Raw genomic sequence first — 27,907 nt, 5'->3', positions numbered from 1 at the left:
CTGAATGACACAAATATGAGGAGTAACTATCACAGGAATGATTATCATGCTAAAAAGAGTTTGAGAGCTGCTTACAGGAAGACAGGACACCGAGAAAAAGCACAATATCTTGATGAGATTAGGACTTGTCATGTATTCTGTCCTATTCCCAAATTTTCTCACTTATTTCCCTGCCCCAAATTCAATAAACTAAACTACAATTGCTATAGGAGGCTTTTATTCTGAACAAAACCAGTGACAATACAATTTACACTGAAAGCCCAAGCTGAGACATGTTGTTGCTGTTATTTGCTGGCTGTTTTAGGTGGGATCCACTCGTGTATCTTCTTGCGAGTAGTGGAGTAAGGCACATACTGGTCAGGAGTGCCACTCACATTGAATTTATGGTTCTCCCAGATAAATTTACGAGCAACTGGTGGATGAGTAGTTGGAGGGTCATCCGTCATTGAGTGCAGCCAGCGATGCCTTAAGAGGAAAAAGACATACTGTTATCAAAGAACATCACATGATGTCTACCAAGCCTATCTCCTGACTCCCAAGGGTCCTCCTCTGAAGAGACACTAGCTATTTATTCTGAGAAGGGAAAAAATAATTTCAATCCAGTGTGACTTTGAGACTACAGGATATTGCTTTTAATTAGTTTCACAAGCATAACTGACAAGTAACAGTTCTGCCTCCAAGCAATTGAAAGCACACCTAAGTTCAAATTTCCTGTTCCTTTGTACGCTCAGTACTTGGGTTGAGTTCGTTCTCACTTGTCTGTACAGCCTTCACCAGGCAACCAGGTTAAGGCAGGCACTATAAATGACAAAACCACGAGGTTTGGTTTTGTTGCCTGGCCTTTTTCTTTGTTAGGTTATGGAGATTTGTTTTGGTTTTAATTACCAGAGGACTATGCTGCACAACAATTTCAGTGCTGTTTTCAAAGTATACATGAGGCTGCCACTTGGAATACAGATTATTGACGTAAATACACCTAAAACAAGCACATAAATATTTACTGACTGCACAACACAATCATTAATACCAATCAGTAATAGGGTAATTACCAAGTGATTCCAGTGATTAGCCTTTACCTATGAACTAAATGTCAATTTTCCTCTGTGCAAGCAACATTAATGATCAAGCAAAGCATTTTCCCTAACAATTTACTGAAATGCTGCAGCAGGGACGAACTGAATCAATTTAATCCCTTTCCTATTTCAGTGCCTGAAGCAACTTTCAAATATGAATTACATTTTAATTATCTGTCAGTTTACACATACTTCCTACTGTGTGTAGTTATGACAAAAGTGAGGTTATGACATTTTTGCAAGCTTATGTGTTTTTTTACTGAGGTAGAATTTAAGGAGACTTCTGCTAATCAGCTTTTGCAAAGACTTGACCTAAAAATATGAAGTTCTCTTTTCTAGTTCTATTAGAAAACCTAAAAATTGCATCTTCAGCCCTTAGCAACAAATCCAGCACACTTCATTTATACAGCAAAACAAAACCATGATAAAAGTGGTGAGAAATAGACTGACAGGTATAGACTAAATCCAAAGAGCTCTACGGAAGGTTGGTAATCTTTTCAAATTGCTTCTTGACATGTATTTAAAAAAAGAAAAAAAATCACAACTTTGGCTGTAACTTTAGTACAAAAATGTCACTTTTAAAAAAGTATCAGCCTAAAGTTCTTTTTCTAGAAGTAAAAGGCAAACAAAACCCCCAAACTAAAGCCACATATTGTAGGACTAAGAGCTGCCAGGAAACCGGCTTGAATATAAAATCAGATGGAACCATAGGATTGTTTAAAACTAAGAAGAAAAATCTGTGTTTAGAGGCAAAGAACAACTTCCTGTGGGACAAGTGATCCACTCTGGGGTTTGGAAGTTACACACGTGTATAATGCACTTCTGTCTCCGCTCTCCTCTGTAAATCTGGCCTCATTCAAAGTGTACATCTTGCACTGCATTTATTAAAAAAAAAAAGATAAATGGCTAACGATTTCAGTCTGGAAAAAGGTGGCCCCATAGCACTACTAACCTTGATGTGGTCTGATGATACAGGATCAGATCTTGCTCAATTTTAACCCTGGTGTTTTAAAGCAGCCTCTGGAATGCCCTGGCCACAGCACACAAAGCTCTCCCCTTGGGTGAACCCTCTTGCCTGATTCACAGCTGTCAGAAGAACTCTGTGTCCTCCTGTGCTTCACATCACCTCAGGTATCACGTGTCCTGTGACAGCCTGCATCAAGGTTGGCAGAAACGCTGCAAAAAAGCTAACCTGACAGAGGAGGGATCCTGTGCTCACACCCGACAGGCTCTCCACTGCTGACACAGAAACACAGAGTTTGTGGCATGAGAGAAAGGCTAAAACAACAGCCTGCTCTGCTAATACTGACTCAAGGACTGCATCTCAAAATGCTCTGCAGTATCACTCCAGAGGAGCCCCAGCTTTTCAAAACTGCTGTCTGAAACATTTTATGCTGGCTTTGGCCAGGGTAGAGTGAATTTGCCTTTTAAAAATAAAAATTAAGGCTCTTATTGCAATGTGCAAGGGATATTAATAAAGTGAATTAAGCTCTTATGTGACTGCTGCTTTGGGCTGGGGTACAGTCAATCTGCCTCAGAGCTGGCTGGTATGGGGCTGTGTTTTGGATTTGTGCTGAACACAGGGTTGATAATATAGAGATGTTTTTGTTATTGCTGAGCAGGGCTTACACAGAGCCAAGGCCTCTTCTGCTTTTTGTGCTGCCATGCTGTCAGGGAGACTAGGGGTGTATGGGATGTTGGGAGGAGACACAGCCAGGACAGGGACCCCAATGACCAAAGGGATATTCTGCACCACAGGGCATCATGTTCAGTATATAAAGTAGGGGGAAGAAGGAGGTAGAAGGGGATGTTTGGACTGATGATATTTATCTTCCCAAGTCACCATTATGCCTGGTGGAGGCCCTGCTCTCCTGGAGATGGCTGAACACCCTCCTGCCCATGGGAAGCAGTGAATGAATTCTTGTTTTGCTTTGCCTGTGTGCAGCTTTTGCATTCCCTACTGAACTGTGCTTATCTCAACCCGTGAGTTTTCCAGCCTTTTCCCTTCTGGTTCTCTCCCCAGTCCCACTGGAGGGGGAGTGAACAAGCGGCTGCCAGGGGTTAAACCACGACTCAGGTGACTTAGAACACACACACATTCACCTAGAGGTGCTTCTGGTAACAGTGGATAAGGATCCTGCACACAAATCCCTCCTTAGGCACCTGTCATCACACCTCAGCATCCCCACGCTCCCCAAGAGTCAAGCACATCACCAGGATGGACAAAAACTTGTCAGACAGAAATCCAGTTACAAGGGCCCTGAAAGACATGCTGGAGCAAGCACAGCACTAGAACTGTATTAATGCTCAGCTAAAATCAACTATATTCCAAGCTTGCAGGATGTCTGGCCCTTCTGTCATTACAAGTGTACTAATCACACATTCATTCCTTGAAACATTAGAAAGGTTTCACAATATCATTTAACAGAGTAGCTTTTACCTGTCATCTAAACTATTCCTGTGCAGCTTTTTAAGACTAAATCCATAAAATCTTTTAAAATACTGCATTTTTGAGTAATTAACATCTTTGGGTTTAAGATTTTCTGGATTTCTGTAACATCAACATGAAACCAGGCTCAAATTTAAATAGACCAGCAAAACCAATTCTTGAATCACATTTTCCCAGTGGAAAGTAAAAATAAAATTGCTCACTAACAAGACATGCCAGTACGGTCACAGGTATTAAGAAATTTCAGAAGTTTGTTTAGACAATCAATCCACTATGAATTATCCTTATACCTAAGGGCTTAACCTGGTCACAAAATATTCCCCTTAGAAGCACAACATGCGACTTACAAAAGCATTTTGGTTTGCAGAGTCTGTTCTCTCAAACAAAAGCTCCCACTTTCCTCTTAAAATGGTGAAAACTTTATTTTGGGAAGACTTTCCCCTTGATACCTGCCTCAAAGAATCATTTGAAGCTCTGATATCTCAGACTCTACCCCCAGATGCTCAAGAAAAGCCTTTCATGCACTTGACTGAACAGCATGAATAAAGAGATATGATATCCTGCAGATGGCCAGATTTCTATACAAACTCCTCCTAGAAATCCATAGAAAAAAAATGGATTCAAAAGCAATTAATGACTGAAAACCTGCAAAGAAGGAGTCAACTTGCACAGAGCACAGAAAAATCAGGAGGATGCAAACAGCTCTGAAGAGGCTGAAGCAGCTTCCTGAATCAGTGAGCAGTCACTAGGAAGCAGACTGAGGCCAGCAAAGCCTTTGCACTTTTTCTTGCATAGATGGATAAAAGACACCTCAAAGTATCTTCAAAAGCTCTCAAGACTATGTAGATTTTTTTTCCAAAGTTTTAAAAAATATTTAAAAGCAAATAGATTTTAAACTGAAGCTACAAGGGACTGGAGCCAATTCTGTGATGTACAAGCTGTCAAACAAGGAGTGATGCTACACAAACTCAGCAGCCTCTACCATATGTGCATCTGCAAGGCTCAGGAACAGCCTGCGTCAGCCCAGGATGTTTGCCAACCCCTTAACATCCACTGTTTGCCACAAGTTAACCATGCTGCAATGAGACAAGAGAAATGAAGAGGTGGGTTCAGGTCATAGGGCACAGAAGCAAAAACAGACAACAAATGTGTTTATTTGTTTACACATGGGAGATACCTTTAATTTCTCATGCAAGCTACTACCCCATAGCAATGAGATGGAAAACACCAAATTAGCATTTAATTGCATTATAAACCCCAATAGATTTATTGTGAAGCTACTAGAAGGATAGAAATCTTCCCAATCCCCTTCCTTTTCTGTTCAATCTTTCTGTTTTGTTTTCCTTGAATGCAAACTTCAAAAGCAGCATTTTTAAAGGGAATTGCACATTTCCTTACATTTTCTAGTGTGTTGGCACTGAGGTGCTACATTCTCCCGTCACATCACCTAAAGAGGATGCAGACCATGAAACTGAAGGCACATTTGCAATACCTCACTATATGCAGTAAACACTCCTGGAGTCCTTCCAAAGAGATCAGACTTGCACCGTAAGGAAATAAACTTCAAAATACAGGACAGACACCACAAATACACAGGACAGTGCTAGCAAAATGAAGTGTCCCTACAAAAAGGAAAACTATTCTCAAATTACAGCTCTTCATTCCCCACAGGATGATATTGAAGGAGCAATTTATTTTTAACTAGTGTGTACACTTACATCAGTTGCCAATTTGTTTGTTCAAAGGATTTGGCCAAAATGCAAACCAAAGTTTGCAGAAATACACTAAACCAATGGCTTAAACACACAGGCCAAGGATTAGTGACGCTGCAATGGAGACATCCATGAAAGCACTAAACAGAGTCCCCACAGGCACTGCTATAAACGGATTTAACTTCTTTTGTTTATATGTTCACAGAGCACACCCGATCAGTGTGCTCAAAAATGGAAGCACTGAGCCCCTGCAAACAACACTGACTAGTAAGAAACAAACCAGGTATCTGATTTCTCTCACTGTCTAAAAGTGAAAAAGATGAATCTGTGTAGGGAAAAAATTGTGCCAAATATCTTGTAACACATTACAAGAATATTAATATTCGTCATTCCCAAGGCAAGTATTAAAGAACTCTTAAAAAAAATCTAATTAACTTGTCTCCAACAAAGCAGATACCAACATCTGGATCTTGGAGACAAAAAAAAAGAAAACCCAGAGTGAAAATGAAGTCAAACAACAACTAAATCAGAATAAACCACAAGCCTACATATTCTAGTGTGGAAACATTTTTAAAAAGCAACAGTCTCGATTCCCTGGAGAGTAGACATATGTCAAAACAACACTCTGATTTCCTCTAGTCTGTACAATTTCAGTACATCCGTTGTCAAAAGACATTACATCAATTATTTAAGAATACTGAAAAAAATACTCAGTAGCTCCTAAACTGGTATTACAATATGTTATTACATATAAGGTTTTTTTTCTTGCTGCTTTTTCTTTTCCTCTAGCATCTGAGAGAAGGTAAAGGGTAGCATTCTTTTTAGTTGTTTCCAGAACTTTTCAACATACCAAAATGCTTTTTACCAGTTCACCATACATGAGCTTCACTTCATTGTACTTGAACAATCATTCACATTCTGCAATCCTGAAGGCACAAAACTTCCTGCAGGAAGAGGATTCAACAACACACCCACAAAACTTCACTGAGCTGAGCTAAATTAACTGAATTCCAGAGTAAAAATGTAAGTGTTTAGGAGAAGCATTCAGATCACACCCACCTCTAACAGCAGCACTTTAAATACTCCCCAGTTGACCCGAGTATGACAAACTTGTATCATACTATTATCCTATGGATTAATTACTCTCTTTGTTAATATAAGTAATTTCACACAGTTTATTGCCAACAAATTTCTGGGTCCAAAATAACCACTCATTACCTGTTGCACAACTCTAGTGTTACACTGACAGCAGCTTGTACAAAATATTGTCAGTCTCAATTCAGAAGTCTATGCCATGTCAAAAAATTTAAGGCAGTATAGCATCAGATTAAAATTTTTCAAAAGTCTTAAAAGACAGCATTTATTCCCAGTCAAAATATTTCTATTTTTAAAGATGTCTCTAAGCTGTATGGAAATACACATCAGTGATTTAGATGTGTTACAAGGCTAGGATTCCTGTATAAGAACAAACATATATGATCATGGGATATACAGGTTTATCAGCAAGAAACACCATCCCCCACCTTATCCCCCCCTCCCCCCAAAAAACCCCAAATTCACAAACCTGACTCGTACTGCACAACGAAGTTTCCTGACAAAAATACCTTAGAACACAAGACTGTTTACCCTTTTGTGCCTCATTACACTCACCAGTCTTGAAAATAAGGAAATCTTTACTGCTTCTTTTAAAGGAATTTTTTCCACATTGATAGGAAAACAGGTTTTTCTACCTCATTAATGTCTGTGAAGTAAACAAGTTACTTAATCCTTGAAACATCACTTTGATTATCAGGAAGAAACCCTTTACTGAGGTTTGTAAAGAGGCAACAAATGCCCCACAAACACAGGCAAGGGAAAAAACCAAAATAAAACCCAAAACCTGTGTGAAAAAAACCCTGCATCTCAAAATAAAGAAAATCTTAAAACCCAGCACAGTCTAATAGTGGGTAACAACAGAACCAAACAACAGTTATGCAGAGAGCAAGGCATGAACATCCTGGTGTTCGAGATTCTAATGTCACTTCCAAAAGCAATGCCATTCAGTTCTTACCAAATAAGACAGAAAAAAGCATTAACCACATTAAACATAATGTGAGCCTGGGAGAGCTTGAAACAAAATTGACCACCTAGAGAGTCTACCCACACATTCCTCAAATGTTCCAGTGAGAGCCACAATTTAGGAGCCACAATTCTGTGCCAGCCTTGGCACAGAACACGTCACAGGAGTAATAAAAAATAGTGTTTGCTCAGTCTACCCAAACACTTCTCTCTTGATGTCACCTTTTGCTGCTTTGTGGCTGAAGTGCCCTTCCTGTTCCTTAAGAATTGCACAGAGATTGTTCTAACTAGTATATATGGTTACTTTATGTGGTGTGAGTTTTCTGGGAAAACAAAAAAAGGGTCAACAGCAGTGACCAGAGACCTTCTGGAACTCAAGGCTGTACAGAATTATTATTGAAATGCATGAACAGAAAATAAAACCTCAATAAAAATTATAGTCAAGTAGCAGTCAACATAGGGAGCATCCAGGCAGGTGGATGTTTACTACCACATCGATGTATATACATTGAAACAATTAAGCTGTCAGTGGCTGTGGGTTAGGAATGTTGTTCCACCACTGCCATATCTTCCTTAGGTTCTCGCTTACGATGGCAGTAACAAATATTTTACTTCTGGTGGCCCAAAGTCTTTGCCAAACCATTAACAGGGAATCACAAGTAATAAAGAAAATAAGAAGACTGTCTTGACCTGCTCAATCTGGCTGGCAAAATGCTTTTCTCAATCCAAAAAGCAGTGAGTGCCTCTGCCAGGACAGCGAGCAACAAGCATGAATGCAGTTCAACATTAAAAGTGACGAGTCTGAAATCTTCTGGTCACAGACAAGACAGCCATGACCACAAAAACTTTTTTTAAAAATATTTTTCTTTGTAATAGAAGGAATTAAAAAGCAATGACACAATTGGTATCTGTCCACACCACTAAGCTAAATAGTTTACCATTCAGGGGGCACCATGCTTCCATCAACTTCCCAAAAGGTATTTTTGCCATTCATTTCTTCAGTATATACAACCCATCTGTGCCGACCTAAGTAAACAGAAATATATATTAGCTCAAAAGAAATTATTTTCTTATAAAAGAGAGAGTTCAGGAAAACCAAGGCAAAACATTTTAAGTGATAGTATCTACCATATTGGGCACTTATTTTTAAGCCACCACAGCTTTTATTTTTCCCAGTCTTCTGTATTTACACTGTTACTGTAGTTTTAGATGACTGCATCTAACACTCGTACAAGGTAGCAAATATTGGCTATTGTAGAAATAATGGGAAATGGGAACTTACAAAATTTCCAGGCAGAGAAACAGGTTTGGGGGTTTTTTTCCTCCGTTTTGAGGAGTCTTTTCCGAAAGGACATTGCCACTTATAACCTAAGACTAAACTAAATTTTAAGACTAAACTAAATTTAAAACTACCAAGCAATGTTAACCAGCAAGTGCTTTCCCTGGTTACACTCCAAGTTAACCTACAGTCAGCAGTTAGTGTGGCCTGACCAGTGAGTCAATTGTTTATGTGTCACCTCTGTTGCTTTAGGTGCTGCCTCTTCCAGTACTCTAGAAGCTTGATTTCAAATCCCATTACTTAAGGTAATAGTAAGTTTAAGCCAGCCTGTGCTCCTTGCCCTGAAGTGATGATACAAGTGAGTAAAGCTGTGAGGAAGCTTTATATGTAGTTCTCCTTCTTTCCCCCCTGTTCATCTACCAGCCTTTAGGTCAAAGACCAAATTCAACTCTCAATCACATTATCATATAGCTTTACCTACAGAGACCATATGACTGGCTTATATTTATCCCATATTCATTGTTTCAGATTGACTGTGTTTGCAAATGAATTGAGGGATGCAACAGAGAAGCAGAAGCTGTCAAAGCATTTCTGTAAGTCTAAGATTCACACAAGACAAGTGCAGGGAAGTGAGGCAGGCAACAAGTTGCATTTCTCTAGCAGAAAGCACAGAAGCTGTGTGGGAGCTGCACAGTCCGTCGGGAGGTGTTCACATTAGCACACGTACCAAAGAAGTTTCTTTTGTCTTCATAGTATTTGTTTCCATACTTGTCAGTTCCTATCAGATTACCAGTCTTCAAATCATTGACCCTGTGAATTAGCAAAACAACAGCTTCAGTTGGTGTCCTCTCAGAATGAAATTGGGACAGGGGTTTATTAAGGGTTATTAAAAATCTGTATACATGTATGCAAAGGTATTTTGAAAAAAAACTATTCAAGCTTATGGATTGCAAAACAATCACCATTCCTGCAACTACTGTGCACCCCACTGACAGGATGATAAAAGCCATACAAAAAGGCTTTTGGGGGCTCTTATTTATTTAAAAGCTCATTATAAGCAGAAGATAAAGCAACTCTAAAATGTAAAACTTTAACACTCACAAAACCTTAAATACTGCGGGAGTCCCAGAGGCACAAGTTAATCCATTAAAAGTTAATGTACCATCCTTCTCATCTACCAGTAGCTACTATTTCAGCCTGCATTGCCACTGGAAGTGGTCTGCACTGAAGCAGCACAAGAGACCTCACGTGTCTGTGTGGGCAGTAACCTCCAAGAAAGGAACAGTAATATTTTAGGCCACGGCAGCTGCTTGTGGAGGAAATACATGCTAAACCCTAAACTATAATTGTTACTTTCTTGCTTTTGTATAATTGTGAAAGATCCATGCATTCACCCTGCAACTCTGAGATTTACATGGACCCAGATAAGGTACATACGAATTTCAACACTTCATACAGAACATATTTTAATGTTATTGTAGAAATCAATAATTAAACTGAGCCTCTGATTTACACTCTAGTGATAAAACCTTAAAATTAATGAAGTGATCTTCTCTATCTGCAATCTTGCTTTTTTTTTTTACTGACATTCATCCCAGGCAGAATTAGACAGGGAGAAGTTTCCTCTCAGAGGTTTTAGTCATTTGTAGCAGTATGCACACTCTCAACTCAGTCCCAGCTGACAGGAGAAATGTGCTCAGATGAAGTTTTTTTGTTGTCTTTTCTCCTAGGGTGTGTGAAAGTGACAATCATTTCAGCAGGTACTCATTTTAAACCTCCGTGGGGCAGGCAGAGAGATTCTCTGACACATCTCTCCTTTGTCAAAGAAACATTCAAAGATCTCTGGCTTAACTATACAAGCCTGAGTTCCCAGCTTCAGAAAAAGAAGAGATTCCACTGCTGCTCTCCCTTCCTTTTTCCCTCCCTTTCTTGTAAGTGTTATGCCCCTGTCATGACTTCATGATCTGAATGTGCATATCAGACAATAAGAATTATTTATGGCTTCTCAAGAATATTTTCCAGCCAATTTCTCTGAATTTTAAGTCAGGAGACTGTTTCCAGCCACAAAGGCTCTTAACAATTTGACTTTATAGCATATAAATCTTGTGCAGGTGCCTCAGTGGAAAACATACAGACAAAAGCAGGGAAATTCAGAGAAAGAGTCTCCTGACGTGGGTAAATAATTTGTTTCCAGTTACCAGTGATTACTTCTCAAAATTGACTCTCACAAGAAACAACACCTTGCTAACTCTCCCTTTAAACACCAAGCCTACTCCTTGAGCTGGGCTGGATGATTTAAAGGCCTGAAAGGTGAGCAGGAGGCAGCAGCCCTTTGTGGTTGGTGTGGCTATGAGGATCGGGTGTGGTTCCCCACCTCGTACACCTAACCTCAGTCTTCTGAAGGAAAAAAAGAAGAGCACTGCCTCCAGTCTTGCCTGCCCTCTTCTTCTGTGGTAGAAAGGTGTCAACACAGCCTTCGATCTTAGACCCACAAAAGATCTCTGAGAAGACATTCATTAAGCTGTGCCTAGGAAGAAGCATTCTGATGACACCTAATACTCAAATTCCTCCACACTTTCATTTCCCCAGCTCTAGTTCTTCTTGAGAACTGTCAGAGTAATTACTACAGCCTGAGAAAGAAAACAAAGTGGAGAAAACAACCTGGGGGAGGGAGGGGGCGTAGGTGTGTGACAGAAAATAATAATAATTGCAGTAAAGCACTAGCCAGAGAAACCATGTATTGTCTTACTGCTCAACAGGGACTAAAGCTACAATACGAAAATACTGATGAGGCCTGATCAGCAACTGTGTAAATGTTGTTTAACTCTTCAAAATAGATCAATTTAAGCCACAAGAAATAACAAAAAAAAGGCCATTATGATGTGTATGCGCAGGGGGAAGCTTTCAGGACGGCTCAGAAAGCTTGGCTTGTTTGTTCTAAGATAAGAAAGTCCTCAATATATAGCAGGGAATTTTATATTTGCAAATCACCTCTATCCCATACTCCTGACTTCCCAATAGATTTAAAAAAGGCATTTCAGCATGTGGCCAGGCCTAAAACATTTACTGGATACATCCTAAAATTTTTCCAGGACTAACTATAAAGATAGCCCAGGTTAATGACACTGCTGAATGTGGATCACATACTATTTAGACTTCCACCCTACATTTCATCAAGGATGTGAATGAAAAAGGAGTACCTTCGTAAACCTGCAGCTCCTGTGTCGGAGCAGCTTCCAGCATGCTGTATCACAGATCAAAATACTTGTGACAAGAAATGAGATGTGAGTGAGGGAAAAAAACAGGAGCAAGTTTAATGTGGACAAGTGCGAAGTTCTGTAGTTAGGGAAGAAAGCATTCAGACATGAATGGAAACAAAGGCTGCAACTTATTTTGCACTAAAAGCCACTGGGGCTGGAGGGCATCCAAAGCTGAGCACAGGTCAGTGGTGCCAGTCCATTGCCAAAGAGCAGCTGTAATCCGCAGCTTGAAGTGAATTAGAAGAAATAGAGCCAGTAAAGCAGATGAAGGAATTCTCTCGCTTTACACCACGGGATTTCAGCAGATGCACGGCTTTCACATTTGAACACTTCAAGGAAGTCCCTGCCAGACTGAGGTGACCCAGAGCAAAGAGCACGATGGTGCACACAGAAGCACCGAGTGCGGCTACAGCAGAGACATGCCTGTGGCAACAGGACTACGGACTGCGGCTGGACACCAGGACAAGCGGCCCGGGCAACACCGACAGCTCAGCGTCCACGAACGCTCCAAGGTGGCTCGAGAAGAGAAAACAGGCGCGGGCCGTGCCCGGGGACCGCTCTGAGCACAGCAGCCGCTGCCCACCGGCGGCCGCCCCTGCCCCCTGAGGCAGCGCCCGCCGCCGCTCGCCCCAGCCCGGCCGGCGCCGCTACGAGCGGGCGGCGCGCCCGCCCCCGCCCGGCCGCCGCTCAAGGTGACCCCGCGGGGCGGCGGTGGCACGGCGAGGACGCCCCGCCCGCCGCGCCGGGGCCGCGTTACCTGAGCAGCTGCAGCACGGCGCCGCGGACGCCGCCGTGGCCGCCGATGTGCTTCAGCGCCCGCCTCAGCACCTGCACGTACTCCGCCATCTCGGGGCGGGCCGCCGCCTCCGGCCCGCCGCCCCGGTGACAGCGAGCGCCCGGAAGCGGAAGCGGCAGCAGAGCCTGGGCCGGGCCGTGCTTGCGGCCGGCGAAGGGCGTGCGCTGCCGGGGGCGCCGGCACTGGGCTCCCGTCTGCACAGTCGGGATTCAGAGAACAGCTGCCTACTGCTGACACGTGAAGGTCAGCAAGATACAAAGAGCTTTAGGATAGGGAGAAAAGCCTCTTTATAATAGAAATGTCTACTGACAATCCCTCATTTCACACGGATCGCTAGATCTGTGATGAGCAAAGTTACCAAGAGTCGGCAGTAAGGAGTCCGGGACTGCCCGGATCAGGAATCCGGGGGCAGGGCAGGTGACTGCGGGCGATGGTCAGAGGAGAGCTTAACAGTCCTGTCTCTCCCGGCTTTTCCCAACCCTGGCAGGCCAAGGAATGTGTATCTTGTCTCATCCATGTGTCCACTCCACCTCTCCATCCTGTCCCAGTGCCTTCTCCTGGTTCTGCATCAGCAGGAGGAAGACTTGAGACTGCCCTGCTGTGAATGTTGGCAGGACTTTACTACTGTTGCTACAAGGCTGAGCAGCCAAGGTGCAGAAACTACTTCCTTGATCTTCACAAGGCTACTGCTACACAGGCCAGGCAAAAATAGACCCATTGTACTTTGTCAGAGCAGGCAGGACTTGGAGAAGCACCTGGTAAGCACATTATCGGTGCTGCAGCCACTGCCAGCTGATGAGCAGAGACACGATGTAAACATGGAAAGGCCAAGCTGCTGGACACCGTCATTACTGGAATTGGGGTTTGGGAAGGGACAAAACAGGAGCTGGAGTGAAAAATTAAGTAGGTAGTGCCAAAACTGAAAGGAAAAGGAGACTGAGAAAAACCTGTGTCAGCCAAGTTCACAGTGTGGAAATATATCCATTTCATGTGAAGTGTAGTGGTCTGAGTTTCCACTCAAAATTTTTAGTTTTAATACAAGTGGTTTTGTTTTCAAACACAAAACATAGGCTCTGCTAATTCTGTGCTCTGTGCTCGAACGACAGCGTCTCTTTTGCAACAAGTCTTAGGCATTCACATACTCACGGCAGGTTATTTGCATTTTCACAGTCCAAAGTCTTAGAAAAAGTATATTAAAATTTGGTCAGATAAGTGTACATCAGCTGGGATACAAACAGGAAGAAACATTTACAGTCAGAATTCACTCATTGTCTTTAACTTCATCCACAGCAACCATTATTTTGGTATAAACTACTTATGGAGTGTAAAATATGAATGAAGTGTAATTTAAATTAGGAAGCCAACTTTGGAAACATTATGTAGGTTCAATGCTTATGCCAGTTTCTAAACCTATTCCTGATTAATGTAACTGGGATAATTTTCACTGACTGCGAGTATTATTCCGTGAGCATTTTCACTGCTGGCAGTGAAATAATATAGTTGTTTGTTGTGGGGTTTTACCCCCAAGAGTTAATATTATGTGGATCACTTCACTGATCCATGTGGCACCATGGTTCTTTGTCTTGGAGCACTGTAGAAGACAAGGCATTGTGACACAAAGCTGGAAGAATGGATCGACTTCTTAATCTCACTGATGTTACAGAAGATTTTGTGGGGAATACTCTCTTCACAGCAGGAACATTTTACAGCATCTTCTTTGAATTACATTTTAAATACTTTTGTACTATTTTCTCCATTACTTTAGTCAAGTGAGATCTCCACTAAGAATTTCATTACCTCGTAACTGCTGAAGTCCCATCACATCTACTTAAATTGCTTCTGTTAATGGGTCACTGTGCATGAAAAACAGAATCTGACTACCGTTCAAAAATTCTCCCTGAACTCGGTGCAAATGTCACAGTTGAATACAGAGGAATGCAAATGCAAGTATGTCTTCCTAAGGATTTACTGGGATGTCTTTTGGAGACAGCACTGAAATGCTGTCTTGTCACTCAAGGTGCTTGTCAAATTCATGCACACACATGAAATAATTAATTCCCAGGGGTTTTAAATTTAAGACTCTTGTTAGATGTTGCTTTTTTTACCCCAAAATTAGCACACTGAACCTCACTGCCTCAAAAACTCTTGCTAAATATATTTAATGCTGTCTTGTTTTGCTCCTCTAGTTCAAGTACATGTCACAAAATTAGTGCCAGAATTCTTTTTCAAGCCTAAAAAATCCCCTCTCAAGTCTGAACACAAGTAACTGGCTTCTTTCCTAATAAAGCATAACAAACAACTTTTTTTTTTTCAAAAAGAAACAAATCCATTTCCTGCATGACTCAAAGGATGACTCCTAACTTCATTTCGTTAGCACACAACCATCTCACTGAATCCTACATAATTTAGGTTTTCCCTTAAAGAGCTTTATTCAGTGGTACAATTAATCTTGAAAAACTTAAGTTCATATTTTCTCAGAAAGTGCAAAAGTCAAGTGATCTACAGAATAACTTAGTGTTTACATTTTACCTTAGAAGAACTCTTTTTATTACATTTGCCTATTCCACTGCCATTTCCACTATTCTTAGTATGGAAAGTCATGTAAATTTACTCTGCAGTGGTTCAAAACTGTGGAACATACATTTGCAACAATAAATGGAAATAATTTCTTAATTAAACTAAGAAAAAATCCAACGGAAGAAAGACTAACAAATAAGAGTATACTATGCTCTTATTGCTACCCCATCCTTCTGAAACTGCAGAACTGCAGAAGCAAAGTCCAATCCACAACACAAATCTCCACAATTCAGTGTCCAATAATAATCTAATCCAGTCTCTAATCATAGTGTCTCTCACTTTAGTCTAAACAGTGAAATCTCTAATGCTTTCACTAAAACATTTTTTAGTCCTATCATCCATATATATTTCCCAAAAATGCAGTGGAAGTTTTTGTCACTTGGGTTCTATTGATTGAAAAAGTTAGAAGATAATTTTATAGCCTGAAACTAAGTGAAATGTTACCAAAAACATACCTACCTCATCATTTTCAAAAACATTTGAGTATGAAAACTGTGAGAACAGTTTAGGTCTCAAAACCCCTAGAATAATAAATTTACTTCAGAAAACACCTGCCACGTTATGGGAAGTGTCTGGGTTATTTCTCCAGCAGTAACTCTATGTTTATCTTTGATTTTCCAATGGCAAAATTCTCCTGGTTACAAAGTGAAAGAAAAATTCCTTTTGGAGCTGTTCCTCAGGTAGCCTCAATCAGCCAAACGACATGGCTGTTTAGTTTGCTCCCTAGGATGAAGGAGAACTGAAGTCATCATCAGGGAGCTCAGACACCTCATGAACAGCTTATTGGAAGGGATTAGACTGCAGGTCTGCAGAGGACCAAAGCACAGGGTTGGCTGCTCACAGGTCTCTTGCCAACCAACCTGCTTGTCTGGGGAGTTGGTACTGCCAGGAGGTTCAGAGCATGGCAGTTTGGTTCTCAGTTTGGTTTGGCAGTTTGGATGTCCAGCAGACACTTCTGCTGAGTGAAATACACTGTATTAATTCAGAACAACCCATGGTGGAGGAGTTCCATCTGGTTTCTTTTGTGACAGGCAAAGCCACCATGGAAGTTTAGTTAAAAGCATTCCCATAACATCACTTCTGTGCCATCCTTTTCCCCCACCATTTCATACAGAACACAGTGCTGTCTCCTTATCAGCACCCCAGCACCTCCCCTTAATCCAAGCAGAGTTAACTTGAAAATGTATTTGGGCAAGCATTACTACAAGATCCAGTTATTAAAAAAGTAACCAGGAATGCATTGGTTCAACCAGTATCAATAGCAACAAAACCCCTTAAGCATCCAGATGTTGCTGCTTGATGATGGTGATGCTCTAGCAGTTGAAATGACTTGCTTTCACCTGCAGCACAGTGCCTTGGAGGGCACAGCCCATTTTTGCATTCAAGCCAAATGCACAACCCTGACTTCTCATAAAGATTCACCCAAGAGAAAGCTGTATTCTGTATTAGCCATTGTATATCAGAGCGAGGGTAGGGCCATCCACAGCATGTATTTACACAAGCCTTGGTACACATGGGAAGAAAAACAAAGCGGCTCTTCATAGATGGATTCCTACGATGAACTAGAAATGCTCTTTGGAGTTATTTGACAGAGGTAAGGCAAAACTGGGTTCTAGGGATGTTGTTGACAGAAAAAACCAAATGCACAGAGGTGGCCCAAAGGCCGTGCAAAGTTAGTAGCAGAAGAAGGAGTAGTTCATTAGCAGACTGACTGGGGAACAGGGCCCTGCAGAAGTTAGTGGATCCAGAGGAGGGCCTCAAAAATGGTCTGAAGGCTTAAGCCCCTCTCCTATGAAGACAGACAGAGTTGGGGTTATTCAGCCTAGAGAAGGCTCTGAGGAGAGCTTCTAGTGGCCTTTCAATAATTAAAGGAGGCCTACAAGAAAGATGGAGAAAGACACCAGGGCCTGTAGTGACAGGACGAGGGGAAATGGTTTGAAACTGCAAGAGGGCAGATTTAGATTGGACACAAGGATGAAACAGCTGGACTCAATGATCCTAGAGGTCTTTTCCAACCTTAACAATTCTATGAGGCTATGAAATTCTGTATGATAAGAGTAGTGGGCACTGAAACAGGCTGTCCAGAGAAGCAGTGGAAGTGTTCAAAGCCAGGCTGGATGGGGCTGTGAGCAACCTGGTCTAGTGGGAGGTGTCCCTGCCCATGGCAGGGATTGGATCTACACGATATTTATGATTCCTTCCAACCCAAACCATTCTGTGATTCTAAGTACCAAGAAAGGTTAAGTCTTCAAAAAGGAGACAAGATAGAGCCTGGAGTAAAATTTCTTGGGAAAAAGTCTCTAAATGCTTATTTCCAGCTCTCATAAGTAGTAAACTCACTGCATTATCCAAACTTTTATCTTTTACCAATGTGCCTTACATTTTCTCTGCAGTGTGTCAGTGGGTAATAAATTTACTTCATGATAAAAACATTTCAGAATTTAAACATGGACAGAATGGCAATCAGTTTCTCATTTGGGATAACATTCTGAGTTATCTGCACATCCACGCAAATGCCACATTCATTGTAACAGAAGACGACAACTAAAAACCTTACACTTTCTAAATTATCACTGAGAAATCAGTTCTGAAATAGACCAGAACTTGTGCTGATTTCACAATTTTAAACATTAATAAATTCACTATTTATCCAGTAGTATTTAAAACTGAGATAAGTTTACTTGAACACTTGAAATCTGTTTCTTTCAAAAGAAAAAAACCACTTTGTTCAACCATCCTGTAACTTTCAACCTAAAACTGATCTGTAATTAATCAAATACTAATTTCCAAATATCCATTATTGCATTATATGACATGAAAATCCATGATCGAGGTTCATTACAATACATACTTCCATACAGCATTTTAAAAACCAAAACACCGGTAAATTAAATTTTACAATAAATTATTAATTGTCAAATGCATAGGCCAGAAAGTAGTCAGCATGGAAAGGAAACAAAGGGTTAATTGCAACAAAGATTAGCAAACAGCAAGATATTGCAGCTACCACAAATCCCAGAGACAGAATATAACTGAGAATACTACACTGTGTAATAAAAATGTGAAAGATCCACAAACTATTTGTAATCATGTACAGCGCTCTAGGTTCATATGACAATCTGTATAAAACACTAATGAAGTAATAGGATATTGCAATTGTTTTCTATAATAGAAAGTTACAATTTATTTTTAAAAATACATCCAAAATAGAGTTTTCCAATTTAGCCAGGTTTCAAGACATTTAAAGTGATTTTTTTATACAACAGCAAGACAACAGTGACACTATTGCTTACACTGGAACTGATGTACTAGCAAACCACAAAGGCTGAACAAAATGAACAGGACCAGTGTCAAAAACCAGAGACTGACTTTCACTGACCCTGAAGATCACACACAAGAATAAATGTATGGACAGATAGGTTTGTAACTACGGGAGGTATTGCAATGAAGGTACTCTTGAAAAAAGTTTAAAATGTAACAATTATTTGCACTAGGAACTTCAGCAGTATGAAACAAGCAACCTAAACCCACATACACGTGTGCAACATAGGTTCATGAAAAATATTTGAACTAGTAAGCTTCTTATGTAACAGTACTATAATATTTAAATTATAGGACTCTAAAATGTATAAAATTGTTCTTCCTTTCACATGATTTATATTAAAATGATTTTTCTTGCCCTCAATATTGAAAAATTTAAAGCTGTTGAAACTAAACTTTTCCTCTCATTGGCGAAGAGTTTTTGGTTGGTAAATGCCACAATTTGGTTAAATCCTGACTGGCTCTGAAAACTGTAAAGGTTTGTAAAGATCAAAAAGTTGACAAGTAATTTAAAGTCGAAAAGAAATCACAAAATCAAATATTTTAATATCCATGGTGGAGTACGTTTCAATACTCACATTTTTGTTATTGTATTGACAGTGGTACTGACAAAACCCAGTAATATTAGCCAGTCTGTCATTCAGGACCAAGGAATATTCATTCACAAGACTATAAATGACAATAAATCACACAGGTGGTAACGTGAGACCATGTAATAATAAAAAATAACTGTTAGAAACACTAGGGGTCTCGGTTGAAGGTAACTTGATATATTTCAATTACCTTAGAAGCAGTTACCTTAAAATAACCAGAACAAAACCAGAACTTCATGGTTTGTTTTTTTCCATGAGCTATTGTATTGTTCTTAGACAATTGTAAAGGTTAACATGGATGAATAAGGAAAAACCATGTTGATTCCTGTGTTTACCTGTTTTAAAGCTCCCATTCCTGAGAAAACCCTGTTATGCCACATTCCTTATCAAAAGGATGATTTTATATTGAATGATTAATGAAAACATTTGAAATAATTAATGAAGATCTTGCTGAGCAAAGTAACACTGAAACAACAACCTCCTGTATGGGATGCATCTCTTAGATCATCATAAAGACAAAACAAATTACTTGGTAGGCAGCATAGATCAGCTGTACTCCACATTTACATCAATCTTGAAAATTTATTATCATAAAAATGTAAAACTTTGGGGGTAAAAGGTCACTTACCAGGAGCCAGAGCTGTTTGCTATGTGTGGTATGTATGCATAGCATACATACTTTGGCTCTTTAGAGGTCCAAACATCAGAGGTATCCAAGATCATAACATGCAGGGTTTTTTTGGCCCTCACAGTATATAAACACCTGAATTTAAACAACCTGATGTGAAACATGAGCAAGGTTTCTGTGCTTATGTGTTAACATGTCCTAAGCACATAGTCTTGACCCAGCAGCTCGTGGTAGTTGCAATCCATGTATAACTGAGGTTAACTTGCATATAAACAGACTAGGGGACAAAGAGGAAACAAGGACAGGAATCCAGAGAAAATCAGGTTCTGAGGACATCCCCTCCAGAACAGTGCTCCAATTAAAATAAAATAAAGTAAAATTTTAAAAGAACCCCCCCAAAAAAACAAAACAAACCAAAATAAAACCCCAAGACATATACTAGTTATGGAAAGGCAGCTAAATACCCAAGGATTGCAAAAACCTTGCTAGGGCATGCAGAGATGCAGTCAGGAATGCTAAGTCTCAGACAGAACTAGAATTGGCCAGAGATGTCAAGAGTAACAGGAAAGGTTTCTACAGATATGTGAGTAGTAAGAAGCACAGGGAATAGAGAGCCATTGCCTAACTAGGCAGGGAAACTACTCACTCGTCATGCTGATAAGGCAGAGGTTCTCAGTATCTTCTTTACTTCCATCTTTACCAGCATAGCTGGACCACAGAGCACCGTACCGAGTATCTATGACAATGCAAGTGTCAGCCCACCAGTAGGTGAACAGCTGGTCTGCAGCCTCTTGCAAGGGCTCAACCCACAGAGATCCACGGGCTAAGAAATCCACCCTAGAATATTAAACGAAGTGGCTGACACTGGTGCAAGGCCACTCTCTTGAAGAAGTTTTGATGATCTTTATCTAATAGACTTTTCTCATGCTGAGAGCAATCAGCACAAGATGCGACTGGACAGGGTACTAGATGTCTCTTCTGGGGTCCTGTTCCCATGAAACGTTGGAATGAAAGATCTTTCAAGGTCCCTTCAAGCAATAAAGATGGCTGAACTGAGGGCTGGAAATGGGTTAGGGATAGCAAGGGACTAGAAAGCAGGGCCAGAATTTCTGAGGAGAATGATCAACCTCCCATCTGCAACTTGGTCCTACAGATCAAAAGTGGGCCTCTAACCCATTCAGAAAGAACAAGCACAGCAGGTTGACAGCAACCCTTCATACAGTCCTTCATACTTCCATAAACTCTGCTGATGAGATGCACTCCTCCTGAGGCACAGGACAGTCATCTCCATACAGCTCTCCCAGAAACACAGATAAAGGACTTGAACCCCACGGCCTTCAAAAGTGTATCATGAGAAGAGCTCAGCTGCCATGGACAGTTCCAACACTGAAAGCTGTCTTGCAGCAAGTCAGAAAGTGCAAAGGCTCAGCAAAGGCCCACGCACACCCCCATGCCATCAGGGGTCCTCAGCACTAAGTGCTTTGATCTGTGGGATTGGATATGGCCAGTTGTGTTGTATGGTCCTCCACAACATTCTTCTTTCTGGAGATGGATTTGATGGGTGGACTGTTAAATGAGTAAGGAAGTAGATGGTGGTCACAAGCAGAGAGTAGTGTTCAATGGCTCAGAATCCCAGGAGACATCAGTGATATGTGGGTCCATATCAAGGCCAGTGTTATTTATTATCTTCATTACTGACGTAGACAAACGGATCGAGTGCACCCTCAGCAGATTTGCTGATGACACCAAGCTGAGTGGTGTGGTTGACACACCTGAAGGATGGGATGCCATCCAGAGGGACCTGGACAAGCTCCAGAAGTGGGTCCATGGGAATCTCATGAGGATTAACAAGACCAAGTGCAAGGTGCTGCAGTTGGGTCAGGGCAGCCCCTGCTGTCAGTCCAGGCTGGGGATGAACAAATGGAGAGCAGCCCTGCTGAGGACTTGGGGGTGCAGGTGGGTGAGAGGCTGGACATGACCCAGCCATGGGCACTCCCAGCCCAGAAAGCCAAACGTGTCCTGGGCTGCATCCAAAGCAGTGTGGGCAGCAGAGGAGGGAGGGGATTCTGCCCCTCTGCTCCTGAGACCCCACCTGCAGGGCTGCATCAGCTCTGGGGTCCCAGCACAGGAAGGACAGGGACCTGGTGGAGAGAGTACTAAGGTGGACTGAGTTGATCAGAGGGACGGAAAACCTGTCTTATGAGGAAAGGCTGAGAGAACTGGGACTGTTCAGCTTGAAAAAGAGAAGGGTTCAGACTGACCTAATTGTAGCCTTCCAGGACCTGAAGGGAGCCTGTGAGAAAGATGGAGGGGGACTTTTTACAAGGGTGTGTAGTGACAGGACAAGGGGAAATGGCTTCCAACTGAAAGAGAATAGGTTTAGATTAGATATTAAGAAATTCTTGACTGTGAGGATGGTGAGGCCCTAGAACAGGTTGCCCAGAGAATCTATGGATGCCCCATCCCTGGAAACATTCAAGGCCAGGTTTGATGGAGCTCTGAGCAACCTGGTCTAGTGGAAGATGTCCCTGTCCATACAGGTGGTTGGAACTAGATGATCTTTAAGGTCTCTTTCAACCCCAACCATCATCTAATTCTGTGATTTTATGATACAGTCTCTGATTATGGAGCTTTGGTAGAGCAAGATCCAATCAGCTCAGTTAGTGGAATTGAGAAGAACACAGAAATTCAGTGTCAGAAGCAGTTGTCAGGTTTTCTGTCTGGTAGAGATCCTCAGGTGCTGAGAAAAACTACAGAACTCAAAAACTTTAGAACCCAAGCCTCACCTAGTAGTCTCTTGGTGTTAGGGTGGCCTTGGAACTGCCACTGCAGAATGGGTAAAGGCCTCCACTCAATCTGATCTTCTGGCTAAGCAATTTCTAGTGCAACCATGTGTTTCTTGACTGGGTGAGGCTCTTCTTCACTCAGTTATATCAGAGAAAGAAAGGAGTCATGCTAAATAGAACTCAGCCTTGACCCAAGATTCAGAAAATCCTAAATGCTACTGTCTGGAGAAGACCATCACTTTCACTAGGATACTTCTCTCATTTTAACCAACAGGAAATAATGCCAGAGGTGCATAACTTCCTGTTGCTAAAGGATGCAAGAAGCAACCACATGTCAGTGTTACTTGTCAGGTGAGTCACATCCTCAAGACAGAGGAACATTTAAACTCATCCTTAGATGGAGCTATGGAGTATGATTCAGGCAACATGTATGGAGTATCTAGACCCATTTCTAATAAGGAAGGGAAAAGCAGCAGAGGCTATGCTCTCATATGGAAAGACTGGATTTGACAAACTCAGATTTGAAATCTCATCATACAGGACTGGTTGGAAAACAGAATTACATACTCAAGGGCTAGCTGTAACAAAAAATAAAGACATGGACAGAAGTTAAGGGCATCTAGAATACCTCCATCACATACTGGGCACTGAGTATGAAAGAGGAAGGGGTGGGATGAAAAAGCTCTGAGACCAGAAAAAGCAGGAGTGCTGTCTTTGAATGCCTGCAGTATACACTTCTCTGTTAGTTCTTTCCAGTATAAAACAGCTGGTGTCTACCATGTTATTGCTACAATACAGTATTCTGCTGCACCTGCAGAACAGTCACTACTGACTCTCTGCTGCTTCTCTTGATCAACTGCATCAATGTTAACTGCATCAGAATATTTTAAAATGTAATGATTTGCACTTGTAATGATACCCAGGGTTTAATTCAGCAAGAAACAAATCTCTCTTCAAAACAACAGCCAACACTAAGTTGGATCTTGTCTGCATGGAAACTGGGCTTTTCAGGATGTTTGGTTATGTATTTTCAATTTGATACGTGAAAAAGAAATAGTAGCAAAACACTGAAAACAAAACTCAGAGAGGAAAGTTAATTTATTTGTCTAAAACATCAAACTAAGTTGAGACACCTTAGTTCAGTCAAAGCTTCTTCAGTTTCCTCATGAGCCTGAACTTTATAAATATTCCCAGTCTGTCTACCTACAAAAATAGGCAGATCAAATTCTTGACTTTCTTCAGATATCAAGTTAATTTACAAGTCCTTGAAGACAGATGAAGAACAGGAAGTGATCCTATATCCTAATACACTCCACCATGTTTCCCAAGTGTACTGGAAAGGAGGAATATGAGCCTTCTTTGGAAAGGTGAGTTGGAAGGCTTATGACCATCTCTTGGAGACAGGGTATGCATTTACATCACCATGATTGCCATGGTACAGAATCCTGGCCTGCTACTTTTACACACCGTGACCTATGATCTGAGAGTTGTAGTCTGCGGTCTCCATTCGCAGAATGTACGGGATGATGCTGTCAATCTGAACATTTCCAATCAGTCCTGCGAAGAACAGCTCTTCAGTGATGGCAGCACTCATCAGACGAAGAGCAGGCAATCGGAGAAGAAGTCTAGACAGTCTGGAAAGTAAGTTTGGTGAAAAGTGGTACTTAGCAGATCACAGATTTTGGTGTTGTTCTCCATAATGTTATTAGTAAGAGAAAAGAAAAAACTGACAAGGGGCACTACTGGTCAGAGTTTGCTACATCTAGTTCATAAAAGGCTTAAATACATAAATCAGTACAGCGTTAAATTTATGTTTACTCTTATATTGAACAGTATGGAAAATGTGCAAATGCCTGTCAACTACATGTACTATCTATGTTTGGATTTAAGACTAAATGAGGAAATAGTCCAAACAGATGCAATTCAAATTGAATTTTAGAAATTAATAATGAGATGAAAAATACCACTCATAATATGGATGACCACAGGCATAACATTTGAAGTGTTCTAAAGGTAATTGCGTAACTTTAAGGAGGTAAGAAGAAAATGTATGTATCTATTACATGAAAAACTGTACAAATCAGTGACTCTGAAAAGAGAATCAATCAAGTAAGCATCAAAGTTTACAGACCTGTAAGTATCGTCTGGATATGCCTTTGTTACATAGTCTTGGAACTCCATGTAAGCTTTTTCTTGAAATTTCTCAATCTGTACCACATTTTCTAGACCTGGGTGATCTGAAAGAAAGCCCATTTCTTTGTTATACCTGTTCTACAGAAAATGAACTAAAATCCATACAGACTATCCAGTTGCCAACACACTGAAATAATTATGTGGTAGCTGCAGCAACTTCAGTTTTAGTGGTAGACACTGCTTTACCTCCTTGTATTTCTCATTCTTTACATTTACATTTTACTTAACTTTCCATAAATAAAATCAGACATTTTAAACGGTTCAAATAAATTCAGTGCTTGTAACGCTTATGTTGATCTTGATGATACAACTCTATTTTCTGTATCAGTAAAACAGGATTGTTTCAACACACTGACATTTTCTGGAACACTGGAAGCACAAATAAAATTTAGGTGAAAAGTGAAGGATAAAATTAGGATCAGTATTAGAAGCAGAATAAAAAGATGTGAACTGTCTGTTTCCTAAGACATGTAGAAAACAGCAATGAATCTCAGAATATGATGAGTTCAAGAGACCCATCAATATCATCAAGTCCAACTCCTGACTTGCACAGGACACCCCAAGAATCACACCATGTGCCTGAGAGCATTGTCCAAATGCTTTCTGAATTTAGACAGGCTTGTATTTAGCAGATTGTTCTTTCTCAACTCCTTGGTGCAAAAATTTCAAATGTGGTAATCATAATTTTTAGCAGTAATTTGAACTTACTTGAAATGTAAGTGTTGCTAAAATGAAAGGACATCAACCTAACTGCCAAGCCACTCTTGGAAATTATTATCCAGTAATTCTCAGCTCTCTGCATGGTCTGTAATTCTATTATCCATCTATCTGAACATAAAAATTTTACTGTCATACTAGCATAGCAAATTATGTAGATGAAGAGTTAGAGTTATGTGCAAAATGCATCACTTCATGCTGCTGCTTTCAGAGCCATGTCAGGAACACAGCGAGAAGTCAACTTCTGGAAACAGTAGTTTCAAGACCACTGCTTGTACACTTGCAGCCATTTCCAAACGCCCTTTACACTAATCTCTTTGCCCAAGGTGTCTTGTGGCAATCAAACAGCTGGCTTGGCACAGCTGAATCACCAGGGCCTACTAAAGCACAGCTTCTTACAGCCCCATCCTGCAGCAGAGCAGTAAAATCCCTGCAGTTATCATTTCTGGCCTGTGAGTCATTGCCAGGACATGCCTTCTGTTCAAGGTACCAAACATGACTTTCATGTCTATGAAGACTTTATTATATGGCTCAAGGATCAAGAGTCCTGATAACACATTACCATTAAAGCAACTACTCATTAGTAATGTGAATTTTAAAACTTCAGCTAAAGGAAGTTTCTCTCAATCATGTGACTGGACAAAAGTCTTCCCAAGGTATTTTTCTTCTTCTTTTCTTTCTACCTTTTGTGTTTTCAAACATAATTGGAAGGACACAAACTTCAGACTAAACAAATAGGTAAATACTACTTTGCAAGTGCAAGGTTCTCAAGAAGTATTTTTTGGTGTCTAACAGGACTGATTTTTCCACACAGGCCAGAGGATTGTATCATAAATCCTAGGGACATCAGTCTGAAAAAATGGACTTGAGGCATTCTCCCATAATTTTGTTTCTTTCCTGGAGTTACCATACCAGTTCTTGGTATAGGAATGCCATGAAAAGGATTATTTTGGGGTAAGGAACACTTGCATGAGAATTACATATCCTGCAAGTATTATTTATTAAAATTAAAAGAGCAAACACCCTCCAACCATCCACTTAAAGGAAGTCTCTTCTGTAATAACGGTGTATTTGCAACTGTTCAATCCTCAGCACAAAAGGAAAACTGCGAAGATTTTCAAGCATGCTTAATATTGTGTTTAAACTTAGTGGGTTTAATGGTGAGTCCTGCTTGTCAGGAACCTGAAACTGTTTCAGTGATACAATGAACTGTACAAGTAAACACATAAAACCATGCAAGACTCTCCTAGTCATAAGAACTGACAGCAGGATTATGTTTTATCATAGAACACCCAGGGTCTGATTTTCCTTCGTGATCCACAATAGAAAAATATCACAATAGGAATATCCTCTGAAAATTTATCATCTTTCCCGAAGGGCTTTGACTCTACTTACACCACCTTTTATTTGCATGAATGTCTTTCATCTCAGAAGTCTTCCATTACTGCAATATATATATATATATATGTAGCAATGAAAGATATGCAGGATTTTGTTTGTGCACTTAGATGAATACCATGAATTCCTGCTCATGCTGCCACTTCTACTGGTAGATACTACATATAGAAAAGATCATGCAAATCTGAGGGAAACTGCAAAGCAAGAACCTCACAATATATGAATTCTATATATTAGAAAACTTGCTTAAAATTTACATTTTGGAAGTATCCAAGTTCTAAAAGATTTTCTCACTTCATCTAATTTTTATGTCTAAGGCTGAACTGCAACTGAATGCAAATAGAAAGCTCTCCTTGGATCGATTAAGTCTACAGAACTGACATGAACCAAATACCCAGATCTCCTCCATGTCCTACACTATGAACTGGGGTTACTAAGAATCTGTAAGCATTTTAACATCTGCTCCAGTCTTTTCCACATGACATCAGCATCTACAAAAGGCAGAGCAACAAGGATTAAGGAATGTGCTGGTGCTTTTAAAACCTTCTAATGCAAAATGGAGTAACTGAAGACTTACTTTCTAAAAGTGAGAGTGAAAAATTCTTGGAGATAGAGGAAGTACTTGAGACTTGGACATTTTTTCTCTAATGAAAAGACTTGGGTTTTGCTTTGTATTAAATCCCAATTCTGAATGATGAATCTAAGGCCTGCAGGATACTGATACAATACCTGAAAGCCTTTTGTGAAAAGTTAATTCTACAACTTTCAAATAAAGAAAATGGATTTTGTAACTTTCTACAGTCCAGGCATATGGGTTACACAACATAATTACCCAGTAAATATCCACTAAGACCAGAGGACTCTTTCCTCCCTACTGTAAACTAATCACCCAGAAGGGAAATAAATTGTATTACATTCACTGTCTAATGTATGTCTAGTAATGCTACTGAGAGTACATGAAGCAAATACTTTTTAGAAGACAGAATTAATAACATAAGTGAATGTTTGTGGTGTTGATTCACCAGAAATGCTATATACATTGTCTATGTGGAGGGAGGAGATGTTTC

The 27,907-nt window shown here is 40.5% G+C and overlaps 2 protein-coding genes across 12 annotated transcripts in view; both read right to left on the bottom strand.

Annotated features, from left to right (window-relative positions):
- Positions 1 to 200: 200 nt before the first annotated feature.
- Positions 201 to 12,748, bottom strand: NDUFA12 (NADH:ubiquinone oxidoreductase subunit A12). Its single transcript, XM_063396318.1, has 4 exons — positions 12,589 to 12,748; positions 9,299 to 9,381; positions 8,231 to 8,318; positions 201 to 465 (listed from the first exon to the last, which is right to left on the bottom strand). Exons 1-4 carry the CDS (start codon positions 12,675 to 12,677, stop codon positions 285 to 287), a joined length of 441 nt encoding a protein of 146 aa, XP_063252388.1. The 5' UTR covers positions 12,678 to 12,748; the 3' UTR covers positions 201 to 284.
- Positions 12,749 to 17,944: 5,196 nt separating this feature from the next.
- Positions 17,945 to 27,907, bottom strand: part of NR2C1 (nuclear receptor subfamily 2 group C member 1) — a 53,356-nt gene continuing 43,393 nt past the window's right edge. For all 11 annotated transcript variants that reach the window (XM_063396316.1, XM_063396304.1, XM_063396312.1 and 8 more), the window contains 2 exons: positions 24,664 to 24,769; positions 17,945 to 24,166 (listed from right to left, as the gene is read on the bottom strand). In XM_063396316.1, the coding sequence (XP_063252386.1) occupies positions 23,992 to 24,166; positions 24,664 to 24,769 (281 nt within the window). In that variant the 3' untranslated portion in view covers positions 17,945 to 23,991. The remainder of the gene's footprint in view (positions 24,167 to 24,663; positions 24,770 to 27,907) is intronic.

The sequence above is a fragment of the Prinia subflava genome, chromosome 4 (assembly GCF_021018805.1).
Source record: "Prinia subflava isolate CZ2003 ecotype Zambia chromosome 4, Cam_Psub_1.2, whole genome shotgun sequence".
In the NCBI taxonomy this organism is placed as follows: domain Eukaryota; kingdom Metazoa; phylum Chordata; class Aves; order Passeriformes; family Cisticolidae; genus Prinia; species Prinia subflava.
This window is presented reverse-complemented; position numbering and strand designations above follow the sequence as displayed.

Coding starts and splice junctions, on each gene's coding strand:
- NDUFA12 (XM_063396318.1), bottom strand. CDS start 12,677: ATGGCGGAGTACGTGCAGGTGCTGAGGCGGGCGCTGAAGCACATCGGC. Junction 9,382..12,588: donor GCCGTGCTGCAGCTGCTCAG/GTAACGCGGCCC, acceptor GCTAATTCACAG/GGTCAATGATTTGAAGACTG. Junction 8,319..9,298: donor AGACAAAAGAAACTTCTTTG/GTACGTGTGCTA, acceptor CTGTTTACTTAG/GTCGGCACAGATGGGTTGTA.